Source organism: Primulina huaijiensis, chromosome 17, assembly GCF_012295235.1.
Source record: "Primulina huaijiensis isolate GDHJ02 chromosome 17, ASM1229523v2, whole genome shotgun sequence".
In the NCBI taxonomy this organism is placed as follows: Eukaryota; Viridiplantae; Streptophyta; class Magnoliopsida; order Lamiales; family Gesneriaceae; genus Primulina; species Primulina huaijiensis.
In genome coordinates, this window is record NC_133322.1 from 3,557,144 (window position 1) to 3,581,182 (window position 24,039).

The 24,039-nt window shown below is 34.5% G+C and overlaps 2 protein-coding genes across 3 annotated transcripts; both read left to right on the top strand.

Moving 5' to 3' along the window:
- The first annotated feature begins 9,344 nt into the window (after window positions 1-9,344).
- On the top strand, window positions 9,345-11,878 carry LOC140963652 (uncharacterized). The gene is made up of 3 exons (XM_073423052.1): window positions 9,345-10,019; window positions 10,876-10,995; window positions 11,612-11,878. The coding sequence occupies exons 1-3, from the start codon at window positions 9,462-9,464 to the stop codon at window positions 11,627-11,629; spliced, it is 696 nt and encodes a 231-aa protein (XP_073279153.1). The 5' UTR covers window positions 9,345-9,461; the 3' UTR covers window positions 11,630-11,878.
- A 9,899-nt stretch (window positions 11,879-21,777) lies between these two features.
- Window positions 21,778-23,394, top strand: LOC140963332 (cytokinin riboside 5'-monophosphate phosphoribohydrolase LOG5-like). 2 transcript variants are annotated; one of them, XM_073422622.1, is made up of 7 exons: window positions 21,778-21,969; window positions 22,083-22,180; window positions 22,276-22,306; window positions 22,403-22,502; window positions 22,651-22,721; window positions 22,803-22,950; window positions 23,108-23,394. In XM_073422622.1, the coding sequence occupies exons 1-7, from the start codon at window positions 21,856-21,858 to the stop codon at window positions 23,122-23,124; spliced, it is 579 nt and encodes a 192-aa protein (XP_073278723.1). In that variant the 5' UTR covers window positions 21,778-21,855; the 3' UTR covers window positions 23,125-23,394. The 2 variants fall into 2 exon arrangements, with proteins under 2 accessions (XP_073278723.1, XP_073278722.1); XM_073422621.1 differs by having other exon boundaries at window positions 22,803-22,946.
- The last annotated feature ends 645 nt before the right edge of the window (window positions 23,395-24,039 follow it).

The following is a 24,039-nucleotide window of genomic DNA, read 5'->3' on the forward strand; positions in this document are numbered from 1 at the left end:
TATTTATCAAGATTTATTTACATTTTATTACCTACAAGTTTATTGAAAAAAAAAAGGTCAATTGAGAATCAGTCCCCAAATCAAAAACAAGTTGTCCCCAACTCCCTTGAGAGAGAAAACATTTGAAAAATTACCAATATTACCCTTTTTCCTAAATTTAATTTTAATTGATCCTCGCGCTTCTCAAATGGTATCGGAGCCTAAGGTTGTTTTATTTCAAACACTAAAATTTATTGTTACAAAGAAACAAAATGTTTGAGGAGGAGAATTTCGAAAATTATGAATCCGAACTTAGATTCGAGAAAAATAATTTGCAAGGATTATTCCAATATTTTGGAATATACATAAGAACATCTAAGTATTGTTAGATATCCAGAGCAGAAAGGGAAGCCTCAGTACCCTCAGGTAAACTTATGATTCAATCTAATAAGTTTATGAAAATTGTACCAGATTCTTCTAAGGTCTCTTTAGATCTTAGAGAAATTCAGAAAACAATACAAAACTATGGCAATATGCTATATTTTGTACCACAACGAGTTGAAAAAATCCTTGAAAACCAAGAAGAAATTCTGGGAATATTAAAGGATATTCAAACAAGAATTCAAAAACTAGAACAACAATCTAGTTCTAGTAAAAGAACTTCAGGAGGTTGGTTACCACCATCATTTGGTACTGAACCTTTGTTACATCAACAAGGGAAAGCCAGAGTGGTGTCAAAACCTTTGACTGAAGAAGAAAAGATGATCAATCTAATTAAGTCTGTTTCAGAAAAGAAATTGATCTGATGACAACTTTAGAAAGGATTGGTCTAGAGGATCTACAAAGGCTTGCAGAATCTTTCGCAAATCTCAAAGTTGTAGATCTAAAGATGAACACAGCAGGAGGTGAAACACCTGCTATAACTTGGTCATCTTCTCAGGAACCACCAAGGGAAAGTGTGAGATCTCAAAATATACACATGAGAGAATCTCAAACTGATTTCCATATCCGTGGAGGATCACACCCTGCGGGAACAAGGACAAGGAGAAATCAAATTCCCTTGCACCAAACACCCTATGGGAAAACTGTTTTAGATCATATACATCCTTACGGGGTTATGCTTAACCTTGATGTATTAGATTTCAAAAACAGAGAAGAACTCATAGACGATTGGACATCTGCTGTGAGAATTGCAGCAGGAACACTTGATCTCAACAGAGAAGGATTCATTAAACTCCTAGAAATGAGTCTTATGGGATCAGTGAAAATTGCTTGGGACATGACTTCAGTGGAAACCAAAGAATCAGTTCTAGCCGGTGAATCTCTAAGCGAGATAGCCGGAAGAATGGCTACCCTTTTTAAAGCTCAATTTATAGGGGTAGATTATTTTAACAATCAAGATACAGAGAAGAGGAAAAAATATACTCAAGCTCTGTATAGTCTTGAATTACATGACATCTATTTAATAGATGAATACATTATGTTATTCACTAAATATAGATGGACTTCAGGAGTCGAAGAAGACACAGCTATGCAGCTTTTCTTCGCAAAAATGCCAAGTCCCTGGAGAGAAATGCTCATCAGAGAATATGTACCTGGAAATCCATATACATTGGCACGAAGAGCTTCTTTCCTTAAAGGAAAATTGGCGGAATGATGCCATTTGGCAGCATTACAAAAGAATTACAAACGATTAAGGGGTATTAACAAACGTACTCCTTTGTGTTGTAAGGAAAATGATCTTCCAACAATTATTGGAAGTAAACCACAAAAGCATAGAAGGAAAAGTTTCAGAACTCATCCTTATGCTAGAAGTGGAAGAAGTTCTTGGAAACCAAGAACAGTATGGTATAGACAGAAAGCCAGATATTATAAATCTGGACAAAGAAGTGGACCATCAAGAAGTAGGATATCTTCTCAGGCATCGAGTACATCTCGAAGCACAGGAAGAACACCTACAAAGAAAACTTTCCGAAGAGCTCATACACGAGCTAATGAAAGTTTTAAGGATTGTAATTGCTGGACATGCGGAGCAAGAGGTCATATCTCGACTAACTGTCCAGAAAATGAAAAAAGAGGTTTTAAACGCTTCGATCCAACTCCGGATATTGAAGAAGCAGTTTATTACTAAGATCTTATTCAGGTATACCGATTTGAGGACATTGCCTCAGATGAAAGTATATATGAAGAAGAAGAAGTCGTAAGTGAATCCGATGGAACTGAATCAGAATCTGATTGAAAACGAGGTGTTTCGACACGAAACACATGAGGATTTGTCTGGATTCTTTAGCCATACAACAATATCTCATAACATGGTCCAAAAGATCATGAAAGAAAATCCTAGTCTCCAGAGATATCAAGGATTCTCTGCACGACAGGTAGAAAAGTTCTTGGGAAATCTTGGCCTAAGAAACAGAAATCATCATCTGATCTATAAAGTTTCTAGAAGGGAAATGACAATCCCAATGGAACTGACTGGAAATAGAATGGAGATGCAGTTAATTTCTTCTGAAGAAATTAAGAAAGAATTACAAAAACTCAAGATCGAAGTAGCAAAGACTATGTCTTGGATTCATATTGGAGCAATCCAGATTATGATAAAAGCTACTTTCAAAGAAGGTATAGATTCACCCATTGATATTGCTATATGCGATAAAAGAATGAGAAACCTTCAAGATTCAGTACTGGGAACTATCTCGGGAAATCTCTGTGCAGGAAAGATTGTAGGAGTTATCTATCCAAGGATAGCCTACAACCTGGCAGATCGAGATTTCAGTCGAGCCTTGACATTGCATCAAAATTTCAAGGAAAAAAGACTGATGAAGGAAGGTAATAGACCATATTCTATTACCTATCAAATCTCATATGCTCTATCTAATACACATCATTCAGAATTGTTTATTAGAAATGAGTTTATTGAAATACCAGAAATATTTGGAAAAGTTGCTCAGGCAATTTATCCAGAACGAGTTGAGTTTCCGGTAATACAGGAAACAGATATCCAAATACAAGACAAACCGATTCTACAAAGGAATCAAAGTCTTAGATTGGAATCAAGAAGACTATCTTTTCAAGGAGATATGATTATAAGCTATAGATGGGGAAAAACCCCTGTTCAAGAAACCCAACAGGAGCTAAAAAGTTTTTCAACAATAGGAAAGCTTAGATGTCCAGAAGGGTGGAAAGAAGTCGAAATAGTATTTGATATTACGAAACAAATGAATCAATTTCCTTGTAATACCATCTACTATTTAGAACAACCTATGATAGGAAATTACCAAGGGAGGATCCAAGTTGGAGAATTGGAAGTTCATATCACAGGAATTCTAGGAAAAGAATCAGATCAACTGATTCTTGGACTAGAGTTTCTCGAGGAACATAAACCTTGGAAACGTCTAGAGTATGGAATGGAGTTTATGGCGGAAGATAAAATGTGAAAAATCCAATGACCACGAGTCCATTCTCCATATACATTCCGGTAGAAATGTTATATGAACAATATAAGGCAGAATATTTTGTGGCTTATATTGATTCAGGTGCTGGCATTTGCACAGCAAAACGAGGAGTTTTTCCAAATAATTTGGAAGAAGAACTACCCAAGATTGCTGGAAGAGATTTTTCCAGAAGAATCTTAATCTTATGTAAAGGGATTAAGAGGACTGAAATCATGATTGGCGGTGCTAGGCAAACACCTTGGTACAAGGTGAAGACACCACCAATTTATTTTCATGATACGGGAGCTGACATTTTACTAGGAAACAATTTCTACAAATGTTCAAATCCTATACTCAAGAAAATGAGACTAGAAGCTTAGTGTTTACAACTCCTTGTAACCACAAAATTATAGTTCAGAGACTAAGAGAGGCATTTTACAGAAAATTGCCGATCCAGTTTCGCAGCAAGCGTAGTGATTCAGGACAACTTCTGAACCCAAAAATGAAGGATTCTAGAAGATTTGGAGAAACAATGCTCCAGTTGAGAGCAGATAAAACGCTCCAACCAGAAGATATGGAATATCTGAAGATAACTCTACATCAGAATGAAGTAGAGTTTGAATCTAAGGTATCTTTAGAAGATGTCAAGAAAAAGATCAAAGAAAATTACAATGAAGATCCTTTGGCATGGTGGGACTGAAATCAACTCAAAGCTTGCCTTAAAATTAAGGAAGGCAAAGAGTATGAATTTTGTCCGTTGCAAGCCTATCCCAATGAATATCATTGATCAAAGGGATATGCAGATTATAATCAAGGAACATTTTGACCTTGGTTTAATCAAAGCAGGAATGTCACCATATAGCAGTCCGGTTTTTCTGGTAAGAAATAATAGTAAAATAAAACGAGAAAAACCCAGATTAGTTATTAATTATCAAGAAATTAATAAGATTCTGGATTTTGATGGGTATTTTATACCTAGTAGAGAACATCTAATAAGTTGCATACGCAATGCTAAGATATTCTCTAAGTTCGATTAAGTCCGGATTTTATCAGATTCGGATGCAAGAAGAAAGCAAGAAATTCACAGCTTTCTCTACACCTCAGGGACATTATAGTTGGGAAGTATTACCTATGGGATTGGCTAATTCACCCCAGATATTTCAAAGAAAGATGGATAATCTTTTTAAAGATTATTTTAAATTTATGTTTGTTTATATTGACGATGTTTTAATAGCGTCTAAAGATATAAATGAACATGTTAAGCATTTGGAGATTTTCTCTAATGTTTGTAAAAAAGAAAGACTGGTTTTATCCGAAAAGAAAGCAGTCATTGCTACAAGAAAGATTGAATTCCTCGGAATTGATATCGATGAGTCATGAATTATTCTGCAAGAACACATAGTGGAAAAAGTGCAGAGTTTTCCAGAAAGTCTCAAAGACAAGAAGCAACTTCAAAGTTTCTTAGGAGTTGTTAATTTTGCTGGGATGTTTATCAAAAACCTAGCAAAACACAGGAAAGTATTTAGTCCATTATTGAAGAAAGATGCTAGATTTATATGGACAAACGAACACACAAAGGGATTAGTTCAATTAAAGGAGATTTGTAAGAATCTTCCAAAAATGGCTATTCCTCAAGATGAGGATGATATGGTATTATACACAGATGCCAGTGATCATTGGTGGGCAGCAGTTATTACAAAGCTCACACCAGATGGAGAACAACCGTGCAGGTATTGTAGTGGGTTATTCTCAGATACAGAAGTCATAAGATGGCATATCAACGAGAAGGAATTTTATGCAGTATAAAGGGCTTTTGAGAAATGGCTATTATTCTTACTTGCAAAGAAATTCACTTTGAAAGTTGATAACACACAAGTGAAAGTTTTCTTAAGTAATAGAATTGAGTCTAAACCTGAAAAGGCCAGATTATTAAGATGGCAAGCATTATTTCAAAATTATATTTTTGATATTGTAATTATTAAATCTAATGAGAATATTCTTGCAGATTTTTTAACAAGAGATGGACAACATTGACATTGATGCTATCATCAAGATGCAGAGGCATTTGAGGAAACACCTTGAAATGCTTCAAACCGAGTTTAACAAGTTAGCACTGAACCCAGAAGTTGCGGGAAGGCTTCAACAAGCTGATAAGAGAATTGTCTCTGATCGAATCACAGGATGTTTACAGGCATATACTCAGTTATGGTCTGTAATGCAAAGGCCTATCCTCCAAGGCATTGAGAAACCATTGGTTTCCCAAATGGAGAGTTTTCGAGTACAGGACTCTATACCTGGAGCAGGGGATTCAAGTACCCCTAGCACAAGTGTTAAGTCGGGATCATCTCCAGATGAGTTGGCTGAAACAAAAATTGAGACTCCAGATCCCGATCTCGAGTCCTCAAGTCAACCCTTCACCTCGAGGATTGAAGAGGGAGAGATCAACCTTAGGCCTCGTACCGACAAAGGCAAAACTAAGGTTGGTACTAATGAAAATACAATTTCTCCATTTCAGGTTTACCAACAGAATTGGGAGAAATTAAGCACAAGAATTGGCATCAACCCAGCCATGGTACGAGTTGATGTTGTAGGAAAATATCCTAGGTTATGGATGAAACAAAATTCATATCCAAAGGAGTTCAAAGCCTGGTATGAATTTGGGGCTCTTGCCTCAGTTTATACTACTTCACCCAGCTTCCCAGAGATATCAGAATTACCAAAATGGATACAGGAAGTGGTACATGAAACTTGGACAAACAATGATCATTTGTCCAGAGGAGATATTTTGGAGCTGTATTTTTTCAGTGCAGCACCAGAACCAGCAGAGAAAGGCTCACACGAAGCCTTTCATTTCATCAAGCTAAGGAGGCCAGACATGAATTCTAAAAAATTTATAAAATATCCTCCTACAAATGAGACCCCTTTAGTTTCTTCATTCAATGAAGATGACATATCTACCAGGAGAGCATGTGCCATCTGGGTCTGTCTCACATAGATGGACAAAGTCAAGTTTTCATTTAAGTTTTATCAAAATTCTTTAAATGGATCATTCCTGTTAAACACTATGACAGAAAAAACAACAAGTTTTGCAGAAGATTTATTCGAGAAGAAAAGAAATCTTCTATGGAACAGCAAGCTGTCGGCAAGTAAAGAGACTCGCCGAAAATTTTGTAACATGGCACACATAGGAAGATGGTCAGAAAACATCTGCCTTGAATGCCAAAATCAGAAGGAACCTGAATTCGGTAAAGGATTCAAACCGAGATCTGATCGGAAACACTTTACCGATACAAGCACAAGTGGAGATGGACCACATTCACATTTTCCTCGAGTACACTGAAAGCCAAAGATTCCTCGACAAAGTTAAAAAGGACATGTGACCAAACCCATCAACAAGGACCACTACCATGTGAGTGGAATAAAAAGACCACCAATAATGAGTGGTAAAAGACAAAAAGACATTGGATACTATATCTTAAAAGAATCCAATGAATAAAAGCAAAACAACTTGTCCCGAAAAATTTATCTATATAATAGAACAAGATGGAACCAGTAAAACACACAAGGAAGAAACCTAAAGAAAATATATTTTACATATCTGAAGGTGTTAAAAAGGAAAATCAAGTATAAAAGGAAGGAGCTAAAAGCTCTCAGAGCAATAGCTCAGAATTTCCAAGAAAAAGGAGATGAAATCACATCTGATCTTGTTTTAATGCATTCTTACTGGCAGTGCGGAAAAATAAGAGAATGGGAAAAGTTGATGTCTAGATTAATAACCTAGACATATCATAGGGACCACTCAACCACTACATGGTCATTTACAAGCTGTAAAGGTTTATCAAGATTTGAAGTTCGAGTTTCAAATCCGAGGAAGCCTTCTATAAATAAGGCATGAAGAAGGAAGTGAAGATCATCGAACATTTTTCTCATTTCTTTCAATCATAAGTGTAATATTTTCTCTTAGTTTATGAGTTTTTCAAGTTCGGCTACTATCAGTAGCTAAACAAGTTCATCCTCCTCTACAGGAGGTTTCTATGTAATAAATAAATGTTTGTGTTTGAATAAAGAGATCTTTGCTCTCTGCCCCTCTCATGTATTATTTTCAATATTTTATATTTTATTGTACGCTCTAAGGTAGGAAACGAATTAGAGCTGTGCTAAGTGTTGCTGAAGGAATCTGCTTAGTAACCATCGGTTGCGATCGTGTGGTTGGACTGTGAGGAGCAGTTTGTAAAATACGGTGGATGTAACCCGGTAGCACTCTGGTCAAAAAGGTAAAATATTTAATTTAATTTTCGGAAGCATGATGAGCTTTAATTTAAAAAAGAAAAATCAATTATTTAAATTATGAGTTTAAAGGGTATTTTTGGAAAGTAATAGGAAGTAGGGAGTGGAAGGAAAGAATATGGTCAAATGGGTACTAATATCAATTCTCCCAAAAAAAAACATAAATTATTATTTTAATATCTAAATTAATCTTTTTTTTTAAAACTTTTTTTAGATTAAAAAATAAATAGTAATAGAAAAATGAAAACAAAACTCGTGTTCATTCTCTTAAAATCAGAGACTAACTTAAAAATAATCAACTTGCTAGCTATTTAGAACAACAACTTGGGATGATTAATTCATATATGAAATTGAAGTAGCTATTTATTAGTATAATTTTATCAAAAATAATAGTAAAAAAACAAAATTATCACACACACAATGCTTATGTGTCGGTATTATGTGTCACATGTATTGTGTGTGTCATGATTATACGAGCTTATTATGCCTTAGATGATCATGTCATATCCAATCCTAGACACATGTATGCAAGAATAAATCTCTTGTGAGTCGCTCTCACGAATCTTTATATGTGAGATGGATCAATCCTACCGATATTCACAATAAAAAATAATACTTTTAACATAAAATTAATATTTTTTCATGGATGGCCCAAATAAGATATCTGTATCACAAAATAGGACCCGTAAGAACGTCTCACACAAGTTTTTACATGTATGCAATTACAACAATAGATACAACGTCGATAGGTTGTTCAAATAGTTGATACTTTTTTTATTGCGATGAATCATTTGAAACTACAAAGTTTTTTTCAATTGATACAATCCATGTTTTACACTCAAGATCATGATTTTTCAACAAATTATTTTTTAAAATAAAATGATGTTTGATAGATTACTTTTGTTGCTATATATCTGGTCAAAGATTATGGTATCATATACCAAACACATAGTTATATGTTGAAGTTAGGTTTTGAGGGTGTAGTTAGACTCAAGTTTATGACCTTAAAATGATGTCAGAGTTTAAACTCATCGTTATGTGTTTGGATGTCATTGAGGCTCACCTTCTAAAATTTGTTCAATTTTGAGAGTGAGAATGTACGTTAGATACCATACATCGGCTGCATTAAGTTTTTTAGAGTTATATATATGAATTTGGACAATCTTCTCTACTTGATCTAGCTTTTGAGATTGAGTCAGACTCAAGTAAACAATCTAACAATAAATGGTGATGGATCAACACATATATTTGTTATGTTTTTTTAAAAAATTATATATATAATGTAAAATGTTTACTTGTTAATAGGAGACAATCCACCAGATCCGAACCCACGGAGGTCCAAACGATTTACCGAGATAATCAATTAAATTGTTTTATCACGTAAAAAATATAACTATTAATTGGGCCATGGCAACAGTTCTGTGAAATCGGGGTAAGACATTATGGCCCATTCATCCGATTTTTATTTTATTCTGAGAAAATTAAATTTTTGGATAGTATGTATATTTTAATTTTTGTTTTTTTATGTTATTAAATTTTAATTTTAATTTTATATGTTTAAATTATTTTTCATATAAAATATATTAAAATAAAATACTAAAATTGAAATTCCAACTACGGAGAAACCAAAAAAATAATAATTTTACCAGTTATTTTCTCCATCGGTTCGCACATACATTGCATATCAATTTCCCAAACCTCCCAATTTGAGCTTCTCGAGATTTTTCACCAGCTAAGATTTGATCGAAGGAAGGGGGGAAAATGCCGAAGAAAATGGGAATTAACAGCAAATCAGAGGCGTCCAGGGCACGAAAGAGCGTAATCGAATCCGAACGCAAAGATCGTGAATCCCGTGAGAAAGAAGATCAGTACTGGCGTGAAGCCGAGGGAGCCAAGTCGCGAGCCGCTAAGAAGCGTGAAGAGGAAGCCGAGAAGAAAGCCGAGGCAGCCGCTAAGAAAGCGGAGGCTCGTCGATTGGCCGAGCAGGAGGAGAAGGAACTCGACAAAAGCCTGAGGAAGCCAGATAAGAAGGCCAATCGTGTTTCCATCCCCGTCCCTAAAGTGACGGAGTTGGAGTTGAGCAAGCGTAGGGAAGAGGAGCAGGCGGCTATCCAGCAGCGTGCAGAGGAGGAAAAGAAAAAGCAGAGCCGCTTAGCCGATGAGGAGGAGTACGAGAGGATGGTACTTGTTGCCAACACCAATCGTGATGATACAATCATAGAGGCTAGGACTGTGGAGGATGCGATTGCCCAGATGACTGTGGCGGAAAGCTTACCTGTGGATAAGCATCCTGAGAAGAGGCTCAAAGCTTCTTTTAAGGTACCGTTTTAAAATCTTTGTTGGTTTCGATTAAGATTGTTCGGTGGTTTAATTGCTTGATTTGAGGTCTTATGTAGTTTAGTAGCTATTGATTTTCTATGCTGAAGCCATTCAGACGGGTTGGATAGTTAATTCATTATGAATTGTTTCGCGACACCTTTTGACCTTTTTGTCTGTGGAACTATAGCAATATTTTTCATTTGCATGATGTTAGAATCAAATTTTCCCAAAAGATAAGAGTTAATTTTATGATTCAACTCCCCTCGTGTCTACGCCCAGATTTAGCATTAATGTCCAAGATATACGAGTTCAAATTGGTTTGAGTATTGGCTGATCATACAAGGTATTGTACACTAGGGAATTTGGTGCTCCTCATATCATTTTAGAAACACTGTCTTGTGAAAAGTTCCAAATTTCCAGTTCATGGGAGATCATGTGTGACTTATGTAAACCAACTTATTTAGTTTAAACTGATGTGAGAATATGATATTCCTTCCTCGAGCAAGGAGTGATTGACTCAAAACCTCCTTTTCCTTTCTATTGTGGTCTTTGTGATTCTCATGTGGAAGTATTTCCTTTTTCCACTTTTTTTTTTTAAATTTTCCTTCAATTGGTAAAGGCTGTTGGGAAATTTGGAAGGAAGGGAAAGTTTTAGTTTAACAGAGGCTTATTTTTTATTGTTGTTGTAACCGTATATATTTAACTCCACAAACAATTCCTGATTTACTTTTTTGCTGATTTCTTTTGTGTTTTTTATAATTTCTTTCTACATAATAATATAAGCGTTCATCCTTTGGCGTTTCATGTTGACATGTTTATATATGTATAATTCTTTTGTGAATTTTTATGCTTTTAGGCTTTTGAAGAAGCCGAGCTTCCAGGGTTGAAGGAAGAGAAGCCGGGTTTAACACACACTCAATACAAAGACATGATCTGGAAACTATGGAAAAAGTCTCCAGACAACCCCCTTAACCAGGTGAAAGATGGTTTATTGACTTGAGATAATATCCCCTTTGACTTCTAAGCTCCATGAAACATCATACTAGGAAAAACATTTTTTCAAACAAAGAGCTGTTAGATCAATGTTCTCGGATTCAATGATGAATCTTGAGGTGAGTTTGAGAGGTTACACACTTAGCATCAGTGATAAAATTTGATGGAATAATGTGTGTCTGTAACTAATGAGACAACTAACAATTAAAAACAAAAACTTCATTTCCATTAGTCCGAGTTTGCTATATTTTTCACGCAATGTATGCATGCTGCCCGGCACTTTTGGAAACCTTTAACAAGAAGCGTCTGAACCATACGCTTTGAATGGTATCGAACCTAAATGATCCGGTGCACTCGATACTCTGAAGTGGCGACTAATTATTTACCGAGTAATTGGGGGCAAAAGACCTAATCATTAGTAATGACAATTCAATAAGATGGCTGGTTTGTGTTTATTGTTGTCTTCTACATTACAATTTTTTTCAAGCTTGATATACTTTTAGCTACAAAGAGAGTTTTCTGGTTGCATTAGGTCATAATTCATTTTTGGGATGGACTCTCAACCGAGATATGATATTTTCTTTAATTTATATGTATAGATTGCCGAGCGGGACTGATGACAGAGAAACGTGTTAGTTACTCGAGACTTGCAAAATATGCTTTATTCGGCTAAATATCAGCCTCGGTGCGCAATGTGCAGTTTAGCTTGGTTTTAGTAAGTTCAAATAAGAACGTTCATCTTATGTAAGTCGCATAAATGTTAACTATTTCTATTTGGTTGGATATATCATAATGGTTGTTGAACTCTACATCAGACCTTATTATATCTTGAATTTTACTGTGTATGATGCCTGAATGATTTAGTAGTATTTCTCGAGGGTCGCGGTGTTTGAGTTTAGCTGTTGGAATGATATTATCTTAACAGTCGATCATATGATTATAGTGTTGTTACATTAACACTATCAATATTAATATAGTTCATATACTGACTACTGAGATATGAACTCTTAAATACATGGTGGTTGATGTAGTATTCTAAAAGTAATATCTTATCAACCAGATTTCAGATATATGTCAAACTCAGAAACAAAAATTTGTCATATTATTGTCTAATATTTTGGGCAACAAGTTAAATTTACTAATTCAATCAATGTACAGTTTCTTGTAAACCGTTTAACATATCTGGTTACATGATTTAGACTTATAACTAGCGTATTATATAATTTTTTCTAAATAATTATTTTTATCTTCGTACGAGGCATGTGTCACAAATCTAGACCGTACAACTCATGATATATTATGTGTCAGAGAATATTTATGTTAATATATAGCTAACATGTAGGCTTTTTATTATTTATTTATCAATCAAATAAAATGTTTACTCATCTCCATTAACTGACTGATCTTTAGGAGTTGGATTATTTATTTTCCTTAGAAAATCATTATAAAAATTCAAAACATAAAATTGATAATCTAAATCAGATCAAACCAAAATTCAGGATTTAAATTGATTTTAAATAATTAATGATTTGTTTTAATTTGCAATTTTATAAAATCGATTACGAATCAAATCGCAGTTCATATCACGAAATTAGTCTTTGGCCATTTGAAATTAATGAATGGTGCAGTTAATTGGAGGACAGGGAGGTGTCGAAACGGCCACGAAACACGGCTGGCGGCGTTAAGAGGAAAAAGAAAAATCATCAAATCGTGTATTCACTTACCCTGAAACCGCAATGATTTGTTGTACCTTCAGTCATCTCTCTTCTTCTTTATTTTTTTTTTTTCATAAATAAATTTAATTTAATTAATTTAATGCCACCAAATTCATCCTCTAAACAAAAAAATCCACATTAAATGTGATTTATATCATTACCTAATTTCAAATCTCCTAGCATTGCATATTCTACTGTCTTTTCATATCATATATTTGCCGGTCTTCATAATTGCAAGTATATTTAAGTTATTTATCCAGCCAAATTTGTAATATCATTTGACTATGTTACATCGAATTATTTTTAGACAAAAATTTGTGTGAGACGATTTCACGATGTCGTATTTTGTGAGATGGATCTCTTATTTGGGTCATCCATGAAAAAATATTATTTTTTATACTAAAAATATTACTTTTTATTGTGAATATCGGTAAGATTGACCCGTCTTACAGATAAAGATTTATGATATTGTCTCACAAGAAACCTACTCTTATTTTTATATATTTACTACTTAATAACTAAGGCCGATTAGATTTAGAGATGTAAATGATTCAAACTAAATCAAATAGTATCAGACTTGAGCTTGTTTTGTTTAATATTGTTTGAGGCTTTGTTTGATTAATTGTTAAACCATTTTTAACAATAAACCATGTTTAACAAGCCTGACTTGAGCTCGGCTCGTTTTTGAGCTCGTAAAGCATAGAATTGAGCTCGAGTTTGAGCTTTGTTTGATATGATTAACAAACAAACTCAAACGAGCTTTTTATTGAGCTGAGCTCGCAAACTGTTTGGTTCATTTACATCCCTAATTAGACTACCATAAAAATAAAAATGTAAAAGAACCAAGTCGTTCGTAAATTATTCAAAATGTGATTCGATAAAAATTCAAATTTTACAATATTCAGTTTGTTATCTTGTGAATAGATTCATCTTCAAGATTACTGAGTCATCTCTCAAATAAAATTCAAACGAACCAATCTCAGACATTCCAAAAAGTCCAGACTGAAAATTTTTTGAAACCCTCCCACGACAGCATGACCAAATCCCTGATAAGTGACAATTTGGAAAAGTGGGACGCATCTATTCAATTTATTGGCATGTAAATTAAATGAAGTTATTTATGATTATGCCTATTGTAGGTGCTAGTATGTAATAAGTCTGCTACATTTATTATGATATGATATGTAAATCATCATGATATATACAAAATATATATATAATATATATATCTATCAAAAACTTAAAAACGTAATAGCAAGTAGCTGGACGATGTGATAAGTGACGAACATTTAATTAATTAATTTATTAATAATAGTAAATGAATGCGCACACACACAATGTAACGTCATGAGTGGTAGAACTAGTAGTAGGTAAGTCATTAATTTTACTTGAAAATAAAAAAAAAATATTAATAAATTTTTTTTATAATAAATAATTGGTTGATTGGTTACATATTTTTTATTTTCAAGTAATCGATTATCTTGTATAAACATAATGAATTTTTGTATAACATTGATGTATTCACTTTTGACAGTAATCGCACAATATTGACATAAAATCTAGTCTAAAACATTAAGTTTCAGAAAATAATAAGAAAATTATAGTTTAGATTATAAAAAATGTAGTTATCACAAAATAATAAGAAAATTATAGTTTGGATTATAATAATCACAATATATATAAATCAAATAATAATATAAATATGAATTTGACAGTATCGTTAGTTTTTACAATAAAAGGTAATATTTCTTACATAAAAAGTAATACTTTTATATGGCGGACTCAAATAGAAAATCTGTATAAAAAAATTGACTCATGAGACCATCTCACATTAATTTATATATACATATATATATTTAATCATAGATCAATTAAATAAATAATTTTTATCTTATATCATTCAAATGCAATACTTTTCTCATACCTTTATAATTTAAAAAAATAAAATTATAATTTACAATCTTATCTAAATATAAACAAACAATCAAACTGCACAAAAACTTTAACAAAATCACCAATTCATCCGTAAAAGCAAACCGACCCAAATGGTTTGATATAATAAAAAAATAAATAAACTGTGTGAAAAATAAAGTTACACGTAGATGAGAGGTGTCGGCGTTATGATCAAAATGATTGCGTTTGCATTAAATTTTGTATCAGAGCGTCTGTGTTTGAAATTTGACTCACTCTCCACCTCTAAATTAATTTATTATATATCTATGTATTTTTAAAAAATATATATATAATTGGGTCAAACAGAAATAAAAAAACCCGATACCAATTTTATCTTTATAAATTGTGATAATGATTTCATAATATAAATCAAATTAATTATATATTAAATTAGATAATAAATATATAAAGTAGTTAGAGGAGTTAGTTGACGGTTAATGTGAGAAACACTATGAATCAAGCGTGAACTCATATTCTTCAAGATTTTGAATAAATTTTTCTTCTTCTTCCGCAATATGGTATCAGACCTCCTTTCGCGCGGCTCCAAACATCGATCGGAACATCGATCGGATCTTGAAGCTTGAAGAGTCTAAGCTCATCCTTCTATGGTAATTCTTCGATTCTAGTTGTTTCTCATTATTGTTTACTATCAATCGGTTCATGGCCCCTGCGAATGCAACTAGTTCTCCCTGGTCCATTGGTCAATCCGCCATTGATGACCCGATGAGTCCTTATTTTCTACATCACTCAGACAATCCAGGGCTCATATTAGTCTCCCAGGTGCTTATAGGAGACAATTATACTTCCTGGAATCGAGCAATGAGGATCGTGCTTTCTGTCAAGAATAAATTGGGATTTGTTGATGGATCAATGGCTAAGCCTTCGGATACTGAGTCGAATCTCTTCAACTATTGGACTCGAAACAACAATATCGTTGTCTCATGGATCTGAATTCGGTTTCCAAAGAAATTTCAGCTAGTATTATCTTTGCTGAATCGGCGGCAGAAATTTGGCAAGACCTCAAAGACCGTTTTCAACAGAGCAACGGTCCAAGAGTGTTCCAATTAAAGCGTGAGCTGATTAGTTTGCGTCAAGAACAAGATTCGGTCAGTGTTTATTTCACAAAACTCAAAGCTCTATGGGAAAAATTGACAAATTTCCCTCCAGTATGTAATTGTGGTAAGTGCAATTATGAGGGTGTGAAGAAAATTGAAGAGTATTTTCAAATGGATTATACGATGGCATTTCTCATGGGTCTCAACGATTTATTGGCTCAAGTCAGGAGCCAGATCTTACTTCTTGATCTTATTCCACCGATTAATCGAGTTTTCTCCTTAATTGTACAAGAGGAGCGACAGAGGTCCGTAGGCTCACAATATGCGAGCCACAATTCAGTGGGAAGCATGGCATTTGCCATCAAGAATGAACAACACCAGAGGCATACTACCAACAGAGGACAGTCGGTTATCCAAAAGGGAAGACCATTTTGCACCAAGTGCAATATTCATGGGCACACGATTGATACTTGCTACAAAATACATGGATACCCTCCGAAATACAAGATGAAGGAGAAAGCTCCAAGCAAATATTCCCCTGCAGTTGCCAACCAGCTGTCTGGGCCGTCCAAGTCCTTAAGTCTTGAGACCACTTCACCACAGGATATACTTCAGAATTTCAACACAGCTCAAGTTGAACAGTTGATGGTAATGTTTACTCAACATTTATCCATATTTGAGTCTCTGGATGGCTCATCCACTGCTCATGCCACAGGTACTTGTCTGTCTATATCCGAACCCGGCAGCCTACACTCTCCCACATGTTGGATTGTTGATTCTGAAGCATCTCGACATATATGCTCGAATCCCTCGCTTTTTCAAACATATAGAACAATGCATAGTTCGATGATCACACTACCAAATCATGATTCCATAGGGGTTAAGTATTGTGGTGACATTAGACTTAATAACTCCTTGATGCTTAAGGATGTGCTTTATGTGAGAACCCGAAATTTTCGAATACAATCAAAGGGATGAGACAAATTCATTATGCATGAAATGTCCCTTGATATACCAAAGTGACTCTTGGTGTGCATGGATGAATTTATTACGAAAGAGATGACCCTTGATATACCAAAGTGACTCTTGGTGTGCATGGATGAATGAATGAACACAATTAATACTTGCTTGGAATGCAAGGGGTTGGCCATGAGGAAGTTCAAAGGGCAAAATCTCACCTATAAATACACCATTGTATGTTGAAGAGACCACACCTAAAATCATCACAAAAATTCATCCCTCTCCTCTCCTCTACTCTCCATTTCGACGTCTAAGGCAAGAAGAAAAAGGGGGAAGGCTTCGTGCAGTCCGCGTGAGCAGAAGATACGTCGAAATGCTGCTGGATTTGCTTCATAAATCTAGGCAAAATACTGCAGGGTTTCGGTCACCGTCTGACCGAAATTCAACGGGAGTTGTACTTCAGGACTTGGTAATTTCGAAAACTACACCTTCGAATTCGGTAAGTGGGTTTTTGCTATGTATTTCTTTCTAATTTAAAATTTGTATAAGTATGACATGCTTTTATGTGTGTCAAATCATTTTCGAAAGATGCTATATTATGTATTATAAAATCTCGATCGATGTACGATATGTTCTTCTGGTCTCGACGTTCTTTGAATCTGCTGAGTCCTCTCATAATTCTGATAAGTACTGTTTGATGAATCTGATTTTGTAATACACTGTTATGATTCGAGTTGGATATGGAACGACGATTGTAAATTCTGTTATGGCCCCCATCAGTGGGTATAAAACTGTGTTTTGGCCTCACCCCTTAGACGACTAACATATGGGGGACAATTTGACCATGGATGACGAGATGAATAACAGTGTTCCGTTTGTTCTGATCTGATCTGTTCTGATAAGTTATGTTTCACCCTTCGAGTCTGATTCGGTTAATGTTTGATATGATAAGTTTTGAAAGTCTGTTAAAAGATGTTTTCAAATTATCTTTATATGTATTTGTGGTAATCGATCGGCCCCTACTTACTGAGTGTTTACCAACGCACTCACCCCTTACATCACTCCCCAGATAACAATGAATAACAATGGAGCGAGGTGGAACATGAGACGTTCTGGGGCTGGTGATCGCACCAAAAGATCTAGACTCAAGACTTTGTATTTATTTCGCTTCCGCAATCTTGATGTATTTTTATTCTATTGTCAAAGTAAAGACAATGTTTTATTTATGAAAAAGACTGGTTTTTTCGGCATTTCGATACGAGGCTTAATTGTTTTCAAGTAACTGTTAAACAATGTCGGATGTCACCGACGCCTCGGTCTCGGGGCGTGACACTTTATGTTCAAGAATTCAAGTTTAATCTGCTATCCGTGAGTTCTCTTCTTGATGACAACAGATATGTGATATGCTTCTACCATGCCCTGAGATTCCTGACACAGAGGCTACTGCATCTGAACCCATACAAACGACCAGTAGCAATGACCAATCCACCAACACGACTCGCAATTCATCCAGAGTCAAAAATCCCTCGTCATATCTCCGTGATTATCATTGCAACTTGCTGCATTCTTCAGCACCAATAATCTCCAAATGTCCTTATCCAATAAGTGCTTATGTCTCATATGCTGCTCTCTCTCAATCCTATCGCAATCTAGTGCTTAATGTATCTTCACAATTCGAACCTCAATTCTATCATCAAGCTGTCCAATTTCCTCAATGGCGAGATGCAATGAAAGTTGAACTTGATGCCATGGAAGCTAACAACACTTGGACAGTGACTCCTTTACCCTCGGGCAAACATTCCATTGGCTGTCGTTGGGTCTACAAGATCAAGTATACATCAGATGGTTCTATCGATCGCCACAAAGCACGTCTTGTGGCTAAAGGATACACTCAACAAGAGGGTGTTGATTTATTTGAGACTTTCTCACCAGTTGCCAAGTTAACCACTATCAAAGTCCTTCTCGCACTTGCTGCCAGCAAGCATTGGCATCTTACTCAACTGGATGTAAATAACGCATTTCTCAACGGTGATCTCTTGGAAGAAGTTTACATGGATTTGCCTCTTGGTTATACTAAACAGGCTTCTCAACATCCTAAGACGACTAAACTTGTTTGCAAACTCCATAAGTCGATTTATGGACTTCGTCAAGCCTCTCGCCAGTGGTACTCAAAATTTTCTCAAGCTTTACTTCAATTTGGATTCTCTCAATCTCATTCTGACAACACCTTGTTCACAAAAGGGACAGGTTCATCATTTGTTGCCTTACTGGTCTCTGTCGATGATATTATCATTGTTGGGCCATCAACGCATGTAATTCGATCATTAAAGGGCTTTCTTCAGAATCAATTCAAGCTTAAGGATTTAGGATCACTAAAATTTTTCCTTGGTTTGGAAATCGCATGTTCCAAGCAAGGAATTTGTCTGTCACAGCGACATTATACGCTGAAGTTGCTAGAAAACACTGGCCATTTAGCAAGCAAGCCTGTTCGTACACCGATGGAACCTCGTTTGCATTTGAACTCTAGCGATGGTAAACCACTTGAGGATATCTCACAGTATCGTAGGCTGATTGGAAGGCTTTTGTATCTCACCTTATCCCGACCTGACATTGTTTTTGCCGTCCACAAACTCAGTCAATTTGTTTCTAAGCCTCGCACATCACATATGCAAGCTCTTCATCACCTGTTGAGTTATCTAAAGGCAGCTTCTGGCCAAGGCATTTTTTTTCCAGCATCTTCCTCACTTCAGCTGCGGGCTTTTTCTGATGCTGACTGGGCTTCGTGCGTGGACACACGACGATCCACAACTGAATATTGTGTATTCCTTGGCGATGCATTGATCTCATGGAAAGCTAAAAAGCAAACCACCATTTCCAGGTCTTCAACGGAGGCTGAATATCGTGCTTTGGCTAGCACCACCAGTGAAGTGCTTTGGCTCAAACAATTACTCCGTGACTTCCATGTTGCAACACCCGCACCAGCCACTATCTTTTGTGACAATCAATCGGCCATCCACATTGCTCACAATCCTATCTTCAATGAGCGTACTAAGCACATCGAGATCGACTGTCACTTCGTCATGAACAAAATATCAGATGGTGCGATCAAATTACTTCCTATTAGATCCAATCTTCAACTTGCGGACATGTTCACCAAACCTTTGCCGTCTACCACTCTTTCCACTTTACTCTCCAAGATGTCTGTGAAGAATATATACAGTACATCTTGAAGGGGGTATTAGATAATAAATATATAAAGTAGTTAGAGGAGTTAGTTCACGATTAATATGAGAAACACAATGAATCAAGCGTGAACTCATATTCTTCAAGATTTTGAATAAATTTTTCTTCTTCTTCCGCAATATTATAAAATATTTATCAAACTTTATTTTTCAAAAAAAAATTTAACTGTACAAATACGTAACAGTTCATCTGAATAATTGTATATTATAATTTCATAGCCCCTCCCAAATAAATTTTAAAATTTTTGCATGCCGTTCTCTCCGCGTTTATTCATATATAAAATTTAAAAAATTTAATAATATTAAATTTAAAAAATGATTACGTGAAGTTTGTAAAATAAATAAGTTAATAAAAAAGATTACACTTTCTTATTAGGCATCGGGTATTAGATTTCAAATTTAATGTGAACGTTGATGTAAGGTAGTTTTTTTTTTTTTTTTAAGTAAATCACAATCTCACATATTTTTATATGTAAGATAATATAGATCGATTCGATCCAAATATAGATTTAAAAATAATATTTTTTAAATAAAAATTAATATTTTATACTAAATAAAATTAAATAGAAAATTTTTATCATAAAATTTTTTCATAAGACGATTTCATCTGAATTTTTATGTGTATGTATATATATATACACACATATATATATTATTTTATTAAAGTTGAGGACATTATAGTAACTAATTAGTAAAAACATTAATTTTTTCTTCCAATTTTACCCGTGTATGATACTAGTATTAAACTTTTGTTTTTTGTTAAATTTCAACACACATCTTTATTTAATTTTTTTTATTTCAACTATTCAAATATCAATTTATTTCCTTCATAATTTGTAAAATTTCACTTCAGTCCATCGATAATNATTAATAATTAATAACAATCAAAATATGGCATCTGATATGTTAAACATAAGATTTAAAATATTAAAATTGAATTATTATTATTATTATTAATTATAATTTTAAATAAAATGAAGAATGTTATACCTTTTTAATATAATATTTTTATTTTTTTATTCATTTGCCAATCTCATTTCCTGATTTTGTGGCAATTACTACACACACACACACACATTCATGACCAAATGTATATTTAATTTTTCGGTCATTCTCAAGTCTCATCCCATTAATTAAAGTTGTCTATTGTTCTAATTGAATTTCAAAAATAATATCAGAGCAAACAGTATTTTACAATTAGATACTTATATTTCATGAGTGAGCTAGAGTTGTGTTCATTTTACTAATTTTACATGAAAAAAATATAATTTTAGAAATAACCATTGATCATATTTTTTAATCTTATTATTATTATTATTACTGGTTAATTTACCATTTTATTTAATAATTATATTTTTGTTTACAATTTTAATATTTTTTTACATATATATGATTACGTCAATAATATTTGTAGTCACAACTTTATCCATTTTTTATCAAACATCATCATTTTTTGACGTAATATCAAATTATTATAGGAAAGACAAAAATAGAAGAAATCTTAATGAATAGACAAAAATCATAGATTAATATATACCAAACAAAAAAATATAATTTTCCCAAGTTTTTTCGTCTTATTATTTATGAAGTGAAAAAAAGATGCTTGAATTAGTAATTTGGGAATATATACTAATGGGATGTTATTTTTCATTTCGTATTCTTATTTTTATTGTATTATTATTATTAATTTTATTATACTATATATGCATATATATTTGTAATTATAACTATTTTTTTTCTAAATGTTATTTCCTAGAAATTACTATATATATAGTTGCTGGTGTGTTCGTACAAGAACTAGGCCAAATCTTCAACCTAGCTAACGCTCAATGTCAAAAAGATAGTCAATTATTAACGCTGAGAAGAAACAAAACATTAGCTAAAGACAAAGTTTTCCACGCATAACAAGAAATAAGCTATGGAAGAGAACCATGCAAAATCACGATTCAAAAGGGTTTGTGTATTTTGTGGAAGTAGTTCCGGGAAGCGGGAGTGCTACACCGAAGCAGCGCTGGAGCTAGGGCAACAGCTGGTACTAGAGTAATTACTTCACATGTTTATTTTTAACTCTATATTTGGCTGCTGATAATATATCTCTTCATGAGTTGTGATTACCAAGAAAGTTTAAAATTTTTTGACATGAAGGTGGCTAAAAGGTTGGATCTTGTGTATGGTGGAGGAAGTATTGGGTTAATGGGTTTGGTTTCCCAAGCCGTTCATCAAGGTGGAGGTCATGTTCTTGGGTACTTGCTGATGCATCTGCTATATATTCAGTTGTTTTCTTCACTGTTTGTCCATTGTGCCTCTCTAATCTTGGCAGTTTACTTTCAAAATGCAGGATTATACCAAAACCATTGGTTGGCAAAGAGGTATACAAGTTTTGGTCAATTGGTAGTTATGATTTATATGCAAAATAATATTTGAGGGTGTGCGAAAATCTGAGATCCTGGGTTATGGTGATGCAGAAAACGGGTGAGACGGTAGGGGAAGTGAGAATGGTGGCTGATATGCACCAAAGGAAGGCCGAGATGGCCCGCCATTCAGATTGCTTTATTGCTTTGCCAGGTTCTGGTGAACAACATTAGCTCGTTCATATATTTGTATTGTACTGTCCTTACATGCATGATGACTGAATTTGGCAAGATTTCACCTCAATGATCTCTTGGGAATGGTTCTTTTTTAGTCCAATCTCATGTGGGCCTGCTGTGTGCAGGTGGCTATGGGACTTTGGAGGAGTTGTTGGAGGTCATTACATGGGCTCAGCTAGGCATCCATGATAAGCCTGTAGGTTTTATTTCTTGATTTTTTTTAGAGTGAAATCACGCTGTTAATCAAACACAATTTGGTAATTTCATGATCTATCAGGTGGGTTTGCTTAATGTTGATGGCTACTACAACTATCTTCTCACTTTCATCGACAAAGCAGTGGATGATGGCTTCATAAAGCCTTCTCAGCGTCACATCTTTGTGTCTGCACCAGACGCCAAAGACCTCATTCAGAAACTGGAGGTCGGTTGATAATTACCTCTAGCTTTTCTTCACTCATATGCTTGTAATATGTATTAGTTTCAGCACCAGAACCTTAATGTTTCCACCAAACAAGGCAAAGATCAGAAGGGATGAATTCGTTTGAAATTTAAATTGCTGTTTCTGAATGGACATGTGTGTAGGAGTACGTGGCTGTTGAAGATGAAGTGGTGATGGGGTTAAATTGGGAGCTCGAACAGGCACCGCAAGTGGGGTTCGCTGCATTGCAACACCCTGAACTCTCTCTGGTGTGAAAAAAGATTGGAAGCCAGAAGGGGCAGTCAAAAATTAAGAATTTTAATGTTATTTTTATCTGAAAAAATATATACAGTTGCGTACTCTATGATTAACTCATCCAACCATGTTTCTTAGCGGAAGGAATCGCTTCTTATTGTATCTTTTGCGTTGTATTCCATGTGGATTTTACCTCTGAATACATAATTTTATGTTTACCTGATTTTTGGATACAACTTTGAAATTCATAAATATATACGAATGATCAGCTGTCAGGTCTGTCTGGCTCTGCTTTCCTTGGTTTTCATCCAATGTTTCCAAGGTAACTAATTGTTAGTGGTGTATATCTCCCCTCTACTTAGTTTGGTGAGATATGGGAAAATTCCAGTTTTCCAAACCTAACATGTTACTCTCACATGCTAGTTCATAACGTACCAACTGTTTGTATAATCTTATTAACATACTCACATGCTAGCTAGTTACAACATCTCATGATCCCATAATACCTGCCTTTCCATGTGTTGTTCATATCGTCGTATCCGTATACATGCTAGATTTAATGTGATAGTTGTCTCATATCGTTTAAATAAAATCAGTTGCATATGCGGATTTTGACCATCTTCTTGTCTTGAGCTAGATTTGGGATCGAGGAAGGTTCAAATTAAAATTTTAGTACAATGTCCAATGAATAGCCACATAGCCCACCAGTACGGCTTGGGTGAATATGAATATTAGGTTATATGGTTTAGATTTGTAACTCGTGAAAATATCTTAATATATTTTTTTAAAAAAAATTATATAATACACTCCATGCATGAATGAATATGAATGGGCCAGGTTT

Coding starts and splice junctions, on each gene's coding strand:
- LOC140963652 (XM_073423052.1), top strand. CDS start 9,462: ATGCCGAAGAAAATGGGAATTAACAGCAAATCAGAGGCGTCCAGGGCA. Junction 10,020..10,875: donor GGCTCAAAGCTTCTTTTAAG/GTACCGTTTTAA, acceptor TTATGCTTTTAG/GCTTTTGAAGAAGCCGAGCT.
- LOC140963332 (XM_073422621.1), top strand. CDS start 21,856: ATGGAAGAGAACCATGCAAAATCACGATTCAAAAGGGTTTGTGTATTT. Junction 22,503..22,650: donor TTGCTTTATTGCTTTGCCAG/GTTCTGGTGAAC, acceptor TGCTGTGTGCAG/GTGGCTATGGGACTTTGGAG. Junction 22,947..23,107: donor ACCTCATTCAGAAACTGGAG/GTCGGTTGATAA, acceptor ACATGTGTGTAG/GAGTACGTGGCTGTTGAAGA.